The sequence below is a fragment of the Ahaetulla prasina genome, chromosome 2 (genome assembly GCF_028640845.1).
Source record: "Ahaetulla prasina isolate Xishuangbanna chromosome 2, ASM2864084v1, whole genome shotgun sequence".
NCBI classification, from domain to species: Eukaryota; Metazoa; Chordata; class Lepidosauria; order Squamata; family Colubridae; genus Ahaetulla; species Ahaetulla prasina.
Genome location: NC_080540.1, coordinates 185,751,343 through 185,764,280, shown reverse-complemented (window position 1 = coordinate 185,764,280; position 12,938 = coordinate 185,751,343). Strand labels below are relative to the sequence as shown.

General features: G+C 39.9%; 1 protein-coding gene across 1 annotated transcript in view; it reads left to right on the top strand.

Moving 5' to 3' along the window:
• TRPC4 (transient receptor potential cation channel subfamily C member 4) overlaps window positions 1–12,938 on the top strand; it is a 471,854-nt gene that overhangs the window by 286,158 nt on the left and 172,758 nt on the right. The window contains exons 6-8 of the mRNA XM_058166773.1: window positions 3,386–3,525; window positions 6,995–7,123; window positions 7,715–8,028. Of these exons, the coding sequence (XP_058022756.1) occupies window positions 3,386–3,525; window positions 6,995–7,123; window positions 7,715–8,028 (583 nt within the window). The remainder of the gene's footprint in view (window positions 1–3,385; window positions 3,526–6,994; window positions 7,124–7,714; window positions 8,029–12,938) is intronic.

Genomic DNA, 12,938 nt, shown 5'->3' with positions numbered 1-12,938 from the left:
AGTTATCTTGTCTAGGCCTGGAGCTTTTCCTGGCTTTTGTCTGTGAAATAGGTCTTGCACTTCCTTTTCTGTGATCACTAGGTGTTGTGAACCCAATGGGATAGGGTCAGTTGTAGGAGGCTTGGCTGTTGTAGGTGTGTCTGAAATGGGGGTTGTGGAGATAGGTGGCTGTAGTTTCCTTTCAAACTGGCAGTAAAACACATTCAGGTCATTTGCCAGTTCAACAACTTCAGCCTGGGAAGGAGGTTTGCCATAGCCTGTGATATTTTTAAGAGTTTTCCACAAGTTTTCCACAAGTTTGCTGGTTCAGTTGTTGAGAACTGATTCTTTAGCTTTTCAGAGTAGCTTCTTTTTGCTGCTCTGATCTCCCTTGTTAATAAATTTCTGGCTTGATTGTATGGTATTTTATCACCTTTTCTGTAGGCTTCCTCTTTGAAATGACGTAGCTGCTTAAGGCTTGTTGTTACTGTATATTCACAAGTTCCTGGTAGGTAGAATATGATGACATATGATGTTACAGTATCTGTGAGTTTGTCCAGGTCTGCAGAGGTATCTTCAAAAAATTCCAATCAGTGCATTCAAAGCAAGCCTGTAGCTTTAACTTTGCCTCCTAAGTCCAAGTCTTCACTGATTTAATTATTGGTTTTGTGGTTATCAGTCTTTGCCTGTAAGCAAGTACGAGGTGAATCATGCAATGATCAGAGTGTCCTACAGCTGCTCATGGCAAAGACAGATAAGCATCTTTTAGTGTTGTGTAGCAAAGGTCTAAAGTATTCCTGCCTCTAGTGGGACAATTGACATGCTGAAAGTATTTTGGTAACTCTTTCCTTAAGTTTGCCTTGTTTAGATCTCCCAAAATAATGGCCAGTGAATCAGGGTATTTGGCTTCAGCCTCCATAATCTGGTCAGCTAGAGTTCATAATGCCTTGTTTACACAGGCTTGTGGTGAGACATAAACAGCAATTAGAAAAAATGAGGAAAATTCATGAGGCAAATAGTATGGTTTGCAGTTGATAATATAATATCTTCACAGAATTTATATATTATAGTTATATCCTGAAACTAGCTGTTGTTGATATATAAGCATAAGCCTCCTCCCTTCTTTTTACCAGATGTTTCTGCAATTCTGTCTGATCATTGAATCTGAAACCCTGGGATAATCAGGCTGCTATCTTCAACTGATTCATTTAACCAAGTTTCAGAGAAGCATAGGGTTGCTGAATTGTAAAAATCAGAATTGTATCTGTTTAAAAGGAATATTTCATCCATTTTATTAGCAAGTGAACGTACGTTGATTAGGAAAATTGAAGGCAGAGGAGTTTTATTTCTCCTATTCCTTAACCTATTTGAAATTCCCGCCCTTTATCCTCTGCTTCTTTGCTTCCTCTGTTTGCTTTTTTGGTAATCCATGGCTCTGGGGAAATTGCTTCTTCCTGTGTTAGAATCTCCTCCACGATTGTAAAGACGGGGTGGGTGAGGTCACAGAAAGCTGCTCCTTAAAGAAACTTTTTAGCAGATGGTCTTGTGAGTAAGAAATCCTTATGAGTCGCAGAAAATAATTAAAAATAAAGAAACTATTAGAGAGCATTTCACCAAGGCAGCCTTCAGTGGTGCCATCTTGGAATATATCTTAATATTTTTTTATTTAATTCTTCAAAGTATTTTTTTTCAGTTTTATTGGTATTGTTTGAAATAAATATAATAATCTCAGCAATATATTCATTTTTATAATAGCTATTCTTCCCATCAATGACAGTTGCAGATTTTTCCACTTCTCCAAACTATTTTGATTATTTGCACCAGTTTATAGTAGTTATCTTCTTTAATAGTTACACATCTTGCCATTAGTTGAATTCCTAAATATTTAGCTTTCTTGACTATCTGAATGCCTATCCTCTTCATTAGCTGTTTTTTTCTGTCTGTATGTAACATTTTAAAGTATTATTTTGGTTTTTTCTTTATTTATTTTCAGTCCTGCAACTTCGCCATATTTATCTATTTTCCTAATTAATTTAAGTTCATTTTGCCTGTAATTTATATTGTTCCTTTTTTATTTCCATACCTTTAATTTCTGGAACTTCTCAAATATTTCTGTTTAACACTTCCAATGTCAATATAATATATTAGTAAAGGAGATAGTGGACATCCATGTGCTCTTTTTATATTGAAGTTCTCTGTTGTATCTCCATTTACCATCACCTTTGCCATTTGCTTGTGATTTATTGCCTCATAAATCTCTCACCAAGTCCATAAGTTTTGGTTGTCAGCTTATGTTATCAAATGCTTTCTGTGCATCTAGGAAGATCGACACCATTTGTTTTCCCAGGTGTGTGTATTCCATGCATTGGAATACATATTCCAATGTATTTAAGATCATTCTCATGTTGTTTTTGATCTGTCTCTTGGGCAGAAAGAAACTTCTGTAGGTACTACTACTGACTTTAACCCTTTTTTAAAGCACAAACTTATATAAAATCTATTAATTACAAATAATCATTTCCAAGAAAACTATATCAATTCAGTTATGGTTTGTGGAGACTAAACATGTGCTTTTAATGGCTTTCAATTATAAAGTATTTATTTTCTAAAGCTAATTGTAGATGACTAAAATTTTCATCATGCAATTTTATTTTTTTTTACCTAAAAAAGTTTTATTTTTACAATCATGTCAAACATCTCATTCAATGTACAGTTATATACAATTAGTCGGGCCTGCCCAGTCACCACCCCCCTTTTTAACACTCTTCCCTCTTCTACCTTCTACTTTCCAGACCTTCCTCTCCTTCTCTTATCTACATCCTCTCCTCCCTCCACCCTACACCTTCCTTCTCCCTCTTCTACCCCTCTTCCTTCCTCTTCTCCTCTTTCCTACCTCCTACTCTCTCTTTTCTCCCTCCCCACCGTTCTAAAATGGTAACTGGACTTCCTGTTTGGCATCATGCAATTTCTTTTGAATGTCATTCACCTGACACCTTTGAAAGAAAAGAAAAAGATCCTATAACCAGAGAATTGATTCATTGATCAACACACACACACACACACACACACACACACACACACGTTTTTAAGGACAGGTATAAATCTGAGATCTCACTTTTAAACCAGTGGGAATGAAACAGATGGCACTGCAAGTTTAACAGAAGCAACTGATGCTAGACAACTTTCTATGGCTGAGACTATCAGATCTGGTTTGCGAACATCTAGATGGAAATTACAGTTAGAATTTTTTGTAGCTCTTTGTTGCCATTTATTAGCTATCCATATTTCTGCAGCCCTGATTCTATTCATTATGGAAACTGAAATAATTAGACTTAAACTACAAACTATAAAATGATTATTTAAATAATTAGTTATGTAATTAATCTTTGTCTTTTTATATTTATAGGATTTATTTGGGGTGAAATTAAACAAATGTGGGATGGTGGCCTGCAAGATTACATTCATGACTGGTGGAATCTGATGGATTTTGTTATGAATTCTCTATACCTGGCAACAATATCACTGAAAATAGTTGCATTTTCAAAGGTAACAAACCCTAACAAATACTAGATGTTCGACATTTTCTTTGAATGTATTTTGTTCTGTATCTATTCTTTTTAATCAGTGTAAATACAGGTAGTCCATGTTTAACTATCACAGATCATTAAGCAAAACAGTCACTAAGTTGAAACCACAACTGTTCTTGTGATCTTATTTCAGCTTCTCTTTGATTTACAAACCTGTGAAGGTTGTAAATGTGAGGACTGATCATAAAGTTACTTTTTCAGCACTGTTGTAACTGTGAACTGTCTCCAAATGTGGCAGTTGCTAAACAAGAACTACCAGCAAGTGTTCACCATCTCAGTCTATGGTTACAAATTCTTTTAAGTTTATACTTAGGTTTATTTAGACATCCAACGTCTAGGACAAGAAATGTAGGAAATTGCCACTTTCAGCTTCCTAGAAATCAACGAACTCTGCATCTCTTCTATATTGGCATACAAGTTAGAAAACCCATTTAATTATTCCATGTACCATGTGTATATATCATTAATTTCTCCCAGTGATCAATTTTATATTATTATTACTTGTAAGATGTGACATAGCCTTCTTTTTCCATGGTTTATATTAAACATTCCATATTTCAGGCATCAAAATGACAGAAATGGAACCAAACATATGTGGTGATCCATTTCCGTGATCAATCCTCTTAGTCCCTGTGACAAAAAATGAAAATAATTTCCTGTGAAATCTATTCTCTACCAATTTTTTTGTGACTCTTTTGTGACTTTTGTGACTATTCCTCCCAAGTGTATCTGAAATTGCTCTTTGACTAGCCTACTTTAGGAATAAAACTATGTCTTATGCTGTTTCACAGCAACTGTTTGCTACTAGTTGCCCATTCCTTGGCAGTGTGAGAGAGGTTGATATGGGGCTGTTTCTAAATGAAAACTATCTAACAGATAGATTTTTGATTAAGTTGTTTTAACACTTTTACTTATTTGGTTCATAGGTCACATTTTTTCAGTGATGTGCAGTCCTTTATGAGAAGGGTATCCCTATTCTCTGCATAGAGAATCTGAATTTACTGTTCTGTCACAGAACAGTAAAATAGGTGAAAGAAGCTCTAGATAGCTGTCACTTTGTAAAAAATGGCATTGGGGTTATGTGTTGTCATAATCTGAATTTGGGGGACATTGACCTCACTCCCCTGCCATCTATGAACTACTCCTCATGATGCTAGAATTCTCCACAGGCATCACCCTCCATTGCCCATTCCAAGGCACCTGATACACCCCAATAGGATTTTTCCTGAAACTCTGCTCAGGGTTTTTCCTGAAACTCTGTTGCATGGTTCGGCATGATTCAGCAGACACTTTCATCACAGCTTGGAATGAACAGGTGATGGGAGCAATGGACCAAATTGCACCTATGGGGATTCTCTGTATCAATGGATCTCACAGAGCCCCATGACACACCAAGTGGCTCAGAGAGGTGAAGCAACATAAAACACACCTAGAGTGCTGCTGGAGTGAGGCCAACCAAACACAGATAAGAGCCTGTATTAGGCTCTACCTTGTGGCAGTGTTATTACCATATTTTTCGGAGTATAAGACGCACTGGAGTGGGTAGTTTTTGGGAAGGAAAATAAGAAAAAAGCTGATTGGCAGGTGGATTGGCCTCTCAGAATACCCCCAATCAGCTGTTTCCAGAGATGAATTTTAGCAGCAGGTTCCTTGGTTGTGAGCTCTATGCCTTGCTCCTTTTTTGCTTTTTTTTCTGCCTCTGAAACTCCATTTCAGAAAAAACTTCTTTCTGCTTCTGAAAAAAAGCCTCTGAAGCTCTGTTTGGGGCTTTTTTTCTGAAGCTCCGTTTGGGGCTTTTTTCCTGAAGCTCCGTTTGGAGCTTTTTTTCTAAACTCCATTTGGGACTTTTTTTCTGAAGCTCTGTTTCTGATGCTTTTTTCAGCCTCTGAAACCTCCGTTTGAGAAGCTGGGCAGGGCTACATTTGGAGTATAAGACACACCCAGATTTTCACCCTCTTTTTTAGGGGAAAAAGTGTGTCTTATACTCCGAAAAATATGGTACTTCTCTTGCTCATATCCAACCAGCAGCCCTCTTTCACATAACCAGATCTCTCCTGGGTAAGGAGGAACTGGGGGAATCCTTGCAAGAATATTCTCGACATCTTTTAGATAAAGCTGCTCAACTTCAATCAGAGTTGGACTCTGAATGGGCAGACTCCTTGGACATAATGGAGACATCTCTGATCCTTGTTATCTGGGAGGAGTTTAAGCCAGTTACTCTTGAGGAAGTGGAGAGGGTCCTTGGAGCTGTGAGTTGAGAGCACCTGTGTTCTGGATCCATGCCCCAGGAGGTGGCATATGCTTGGGTCCAAGTGGTGATTAATGTCTCTCTGCATGAATGGATGGTACTGTCTGCCTTGAAGGAGGCAGTGGTATACCTCCTTCTCAAGAGATCATCCTTCAACCCCACAATATTGGACAGTTTTCATCTTTTTAGGGGAAGTTGTTGAGAGGATGGTTGGAGTAGACCTACAAAAGACTCTGGATAAGGTGGATTATCTGTACCCTTTGCAGTCTGGGTTAAGGCCAGGGCATAACACTGAAATGGGACTGGTCACATTTGTTGATGAACTTTAGAACAGTGGTGGGTTGCTACCGGTTCGCCCCGGTTTAGGCAAACTGGTAGCAGCGGTGGGAGGCTCCACCCACCTGCCCAGATGTCATCAACAATGCTTTGTGCATGCACAGAAGCACTATGTGCACGCAAAGCGCGCACATTCTCCCACGCACTATCGGTAGTGAACCAGTTGTACCAGGAATTGAAACCACTACTGCTTTAGAGGGCCTGGGATAGTTATGCAACCATTCTGCCCCCCTCATCAGCTTTCAGTATCATTAATTATTGTATCCTGGACTGGCTTCAGAGCTTTGGAGTGTGAAAAACTGTGTTAAAGTGGTTCTCCTCCTTCCTCCATGGCTGGATCCAGCTGGTGTTGGTAGGAGAGGAGAGGTCAAGCCCTACATCCCTGCAATGTGAGGACCTGAACCTCTTGTCATTTTTTTTTCAATGTCTACAAGAAACTGCTAGGGGAGGTCTTCCATTGGTATGGAGTTTGGTATCATTGTATGCTGATGATACCCAATTATACATCTTCACCCCTATCCAAAAAGTTATGCTGTGGAGGTGCTGGACAAGTGCCTGAGGCTATAAGGGTCTGGATAGAGAGGACCTGACCAACTCAACCCTGGCAAGACAGAGTGGCTATGTCCCTACCCCCATTTATCTTTGACTTTGGATGGGGTGCTACTTCCAAACTGAACCGATGTGCAATTAGGGGATCCTCCTGGATTCATGGCTCCTGCTTGAGGACTAGATGGCAGCCAGGAATGGAATTTGGGGGTTCTCTGAACTACACAGAATCTTAGCTAGAGGTTCTCCCAAACCCCTGCGAACCCCCAGCAGCCCACCCCTGCCTTTTCTGTATCAGGAGGCCTTGCTCATGGTCACCCATATCTTGGTCACCTCCTGTCTGGATTACTGCAATGGATTCTACATGGGAATGCCCTTGAAGGCCACCCAAAAACTTCAACTGGTCCAGAATGCAGCATCATACAAAGTAAGTCCCCTAGGTTTGCCCATGTAACATCTCTGTTGTATGAGTTGTGCTGATTTCCAGTTTCTTTCTATGTGCAATTCAAAATGCTGGTTACCATCTTTAAAGTGATTTTACAGGACGGGTTACCTGCAGGACTGCCTTTCCCTAAGGATATCTATGTGTGCTATCAGGCCAGATGGTGTGGTCACATTACTTGGTTCCTTTCCCCAAATATTGTCATTTAATGTAAGCTAGGAAGTATTCCATTTCCAGGGCAGCCCCTGCCTTGTAGAACATTTTGCCCCCAGAAAATCATAGGCATCCACCCATTTAACTTTCCACAAAATCTTAGAAACCTGTTTTTTCTCCCAAGTGTTGGGAGATTAGTTTATGGTATGTTAGCATGAATTGGCACCTGCCCAGATTTGGCAGAAAGATGCAACACTGTCTTTTGAATGAATGAATGAATGAATGAATGAATGAATGAATGAATGAATGAATGGGCTTTATTTTGGGCATACTCTTGAATTCATAAAAAAATAAAAGTGTCATTTAAAAGTCTGCTACAATAGAGAAAGACTTGTTAATATTCTCTCATTATTTTGTTTACAGTACAGTGGGCTGCTTGCAAGACAGAGCTGGGATATGTGGCATCCAACACTGGTTGCAGAGGCCCTGTTTGCTATTGCAAATATTTTTAGTTCTTTGCGTTTAATATCATTATTCACTGCAAATTCTCACTTGGGACCACTGCAGATCTCTCTTGGAAGAATGCTACTGGATATTTTAAAATTTCTGTTCATCTACTGTCTTGTACTGCTAGCTTTTGCAAATGGACTTAACCAGCTATATTTTTATTACGAAACAAATGAACCTGATCGCTGCAAAGGAATACGCTGTGAAAATCAAAATAATGCATTTTCAACGTAAGTTACACTTTAAAAATCTTATTTTATAGCATGCTTAAAATTGCATATTTTATCTGTATCTTTTTTCCATTCTCAGAATGGCAATGATAGGGAATCTTCATGAGAAGGTAGCATGATATTTTAAAAGTTTCAACCATTTTGCAGTATTAATAATATAAAGCGAAATATATGAAAATATATGAAGGCCAAAGTTAAATAAGTGACAGTATGAACAATGCAGATATTCTGAAATGTTGTTGATGCTGATAAAGTCACTTTAGGATACAAAAATTTTACAAAGGAACAGGAATTAGTATTTTTTATTTATTTATCAATTTAGGCACTGCCCATTCACTATTTAAATTATGCAAGAGGTATTCATTCCACTGGTGGCCAATAGAAAGGAAGTGCCATGAATAATTGAATTAGTTCCAGTTTATGAATGTTATAATAATTACCATACATTTCAGATTATAAGACGCACTTCCCTCCCCTAAAAGTGGGTGAAAATTGTGGTGCGTCTTATACACCGAATGTTCCTGAAGCCCCCCGCCCACTCACTGGCCCCCACCCGCCGGCCATTTTCAGTCTTCACACATTGCATTTTTGGCCTCTGCATACCCCATTTTAGACCCATTCCAGGCTGCGGGGATTGCCACAGCACATCGCTGCCGATTGCCATCTCTGCACGTCGTGTTTTCAGCCTCCACACACCCCATCTTTTGCCTCCATGCATTGCATTTTTGGCCAGTTCCAGGTAGCGGGGAATATTTCACCATGTGATTTTGTTTCACCAAATCACCATGCGATGGAGTTGGCAGCACAACTAAACATTTGGCTGCTCAAGCCAACCTCCGGTGACCATCAACCAACCAAGTACTGATGCTGACAGATCTGTTCAACTTTTGTAACAGAAACATTCATGGATTTAAATATATATATGTTCCAAAGGAAGAAATTGAAGACAGCAGGATGTTGCAAGAAGAAAGATGGAAAGTTAGCAGGACAATAGCTGGCACAAGAGATCATTGCCAGTTTGTGCCAGTTGATTCAAATTCGATTTCTGTCAGCAAAGTTTCAAATGACACAATTAACTTTGTGGCCAAAATGTCCAATACCGTCAATCTGAATTTAAAATTGGCCAACATATTTCCTGGTTGTTGTGTTGCCTGCATTTATGCCAAAAAAATGGTAGTTAGGCAACGTCGTGGAAATTTTGATCGAACAAAATGATGTGTTGGTAACATTTATACATCTGTGAGGCCATGCTCATTCATTTTATTGGCCTGAAAGACAAGATGTTTGTTGGGTTACAGAACCACATCTTATTTGCATGCTTCCAGTGCCTTCAGTTACATCATCAGGTAACAGTATCAATTCCCAGAAGCAACTCTAAAGAACATGGCACGTAAATTCAATAATAAATAAGTGATCATTGGAATTTGGCAATTCATACAAACAGTACAGACTTCGGCTTGGGAACCATATAAGATACCCACTTTAGGCTTGGGAACCGAAGATAAGCTACCCAATTGCTGGCTTGGGAACCGGACAGATACCCACACAAGGCTTTGGAACCTTGAGGAAGAAACCAAACTACAGGCTTGGGATCCTGAATCAAGAAACCCACCTATGGCTGGTATTGCATGGCTATCAGGCGTGCGCCCTATGATGATGGGGTTTCTGAGTCAAGTGCCTGAAATGGTAGTGACAATGTCACCATGGACCAATGCAATATAATATAGTAATGATGTCTATATAAAACAAACAAGACGAAACAATAATAGAATGCATGTGACGCTGCCATGGCAACATCCTCAACTTTGTCCCTATTTTTAGGGCTTTATATGTCACCAAAAAACAATCCAACCTATCAAAAACAGCACTACAAAAAACAGATTAGAAACACAAGTTAAAATAGGGAAGAAAATGGGAAGTGAACACCTGTCTACCCTAGACGAGTTCAAATCACCAGGACCAGATGGATTACACCCCAAGGTTCTGAAGGAACTGGCAGACGTGATCTCAGAACCACTGAACTATATCTTTCAAAGATCCTGGAGCACAGGGGAGCTGCCAGAGGACTGGAAAAGAGCTGATGTAGTTCCCATCTTCAAAAAAGGGGAAAAAACAGATCCAGGAAACTACAGACCTATCAGTCTGACCTCAATACCGGGGAAGATTCTGGAAAAGATAATCAAGCAACGAATCACCGAACACCTAGAAGCAAACAAAGTAATAACCAAAAGCCAACATGGGTTTGTCAAAAACAGATCATGCCAGACTAATCTTATCGCATTCTTTGACAAAATGACAAAATTAGTAGACCAGAGGAATGCTGTTGATATAATTTACTTGGACTTCAGTAAAGCATTTGATAAAGTAGACCATAACCTACTACTAGATAAAGTAGAAAAATGTGGGTTAGACAGCACCACCACCAGATGGATTCGTAACTGGCTGACCAACCGCACTCAACGTGTAGTCCTCAACGGAACTACATCCACATGGAGGGAAGTATGCAGTGGAGTACCCCAAGGCTCTGTTTTAGGCCCAGTACTCTTCAACATCTTCATCAATGACTTGGACGAGGGGATAGATGGGGAACTCATCAAATTTGCAGATGACACCAAGCTAGCAGGAATAGCCAACAGAAGATAGGCTCAAGTTACAGAAAGATCTTGACAGACTTGAACATTGGGCGCTATCTAACAAAATGAAATTCAACAGTGAAAAAAGTAAGGTTCTACATTTAGGCCAAAAAAACAAAATGCACCAGGACCGTATATGTGGTACCTTGCTCAATAGTAGTATCTGTGAGAGGGATCTTGGAGTCCTAGTGGATAACCATTTAGATATGAGCCAGCAGTGTGCAGCAGCTGTTAAAAAAGCCAACACAGTTCTGGGCTGCATAAACAGAGGGATAGAATCAAGATCACGTGAAGTGTTAGTACCACTTTATAATGCCTTGGTAAGGCCACACTTGGAATATTGCATCCAGTTTTGGTCGCCACGATGTAAAAAAGATGTTGAGACTCTAGAAAGAGTGCAGAGAAGAGCAACAAAGATGATTAGGGGACTGGAGGATAAAACATATGAAGAACGGTTGCAGGAACTGGGTATGTCTAGTTTAACAAAAAGAAGGACTAGGGGAGACATGATAGCTGTGTTCCAATATCTCAGGGGCTGCCACAAAGAAGAGGGAGTCGGGCTGTTCTCCAAAGCACCTGAGGGTAGAACAAGAAGCAATGGGTGGAAACTGATCAAAGAAAGAAGCAACTTAGAACTAAGGAGAAATTTCCTGACAGTTAGAACAATTAATAAGTGGAACGACTTGCCTTCAGAAGTTGTGAATGCTCCAACACTGGAAATTTTTAAGAAAATGTTGGATAACCATCTGACTGAGATGGTGTAGGGTTTCCTGCCTGGGCAGGGGGTTGGACTAGAAGGCCTCCAAGGTCCCTTCCAACTCTGATGTTATGTTATGTTATGTTATATATCAGCAATGAAACACCAACCCTACTTTCTTAGAAGGGGTTGAAACATGCTTTTTCTAATGAGAATGATTTAACAGAGTTTCCAAAAGGTTTTTTTTTTTAAAAGCTGGCTGAAAATACCCTATTTTTGGTGTTTTTACAAAAACTGTCACCTTTACACTCAATTTGTGAACTATTGGAAAGCAGTAGGAGAATGAAATTTTATATTCGACAACCTTGTGTTGCTAAGTTATTATGCACAAAGTTTCATGTTTCTCATACTTTTCTTCCAGAGATAAAGAAGCCAAACTTTACCCTTTTTTCGCACCACAGTCATTTTTAATCAACTTTGCTCCAAATTATTTAGATGGAAGTCGCTCATGAGAATGTTTTTATTATTTTGTTTAATAGAGCACAACAAGTTGTACAAGATGGCCAAGTTTTGTTTTCCTCAACAAAATATTGCTGGAGATGTTCTCAAAGTTGCTGAAACCTCAGAGTCGTACTGTAGAAGGCTGAATATGGGGTCAAACAAATGGCTATATCTCTGCAAATATTGCATTGGCAAATGTAACACTTTACCAATGTTCATTGGGGAGGTGTGTGCATGTTCACCCCAAATTTCATCAAAATCTGTGATGGTTGAGCTGGGAGCGTCAGATCACTTGACATGGAATGACCCATTTATAACTGCTATGTTAAAAGTAAACAATTTATTATAAATGAACATTAAGAGCTTAATTTGATCTATAATGCCGTAAATCATGGGTGTCAAGCTCAGTTTCATTGTGGGATTGGGTTTGACCTTGGAGGGCCGGGGGGGTCTGGCCATGGTGGCCGTGACACAGGACCACACCTCCACAGACATGGTTTTATAAACTTATAAAGATAGGGAGGCGTATATTTCTATAAGTATTTTTAATACTTATTGATCTACTTGATCACCTTATGAGAGAGAGACCAGATCAAGAAACTGATTCCATAGGAAGACTAGAACTATAAATTATTGACATAGGTTATAGTAGCAGAATCCTGCAAGCCTGAAAGGTAAAATATTTTACTTTTCCTCCCTTCTATAACTTTCTGAGTCAAGGACAGCCTCCTGCAGCATTCTGAAGGCCCTGTTTTGGGCCTGGATGGCCTCCTGGACCACCCCATAGGCCCCGTGTTGGGCCTGGAAGGCCTCCTGGACCACTCTGGAGTCCAAAAGCAGTTGCAGGGGGCACCCCACCTGCACCCCATTTTTGCTAGCAAAGGCACCGCATGCCAGTCCTTTGCTATTCCAGACTGGTCCTCCTCGCTGGCACCCTCGCTGGACCCTCCTCGCTGGCACCACCCCAAGTTCCAGCTGCAGGCCAGGAGGAGGAGCTGACAAGGCCTCTTTCCCCAACCCCTCCTCCTCCTCCCTGGCAACGCCCCAAGTGCCAGCTGCTGAGGATCAATCTTGGCTCG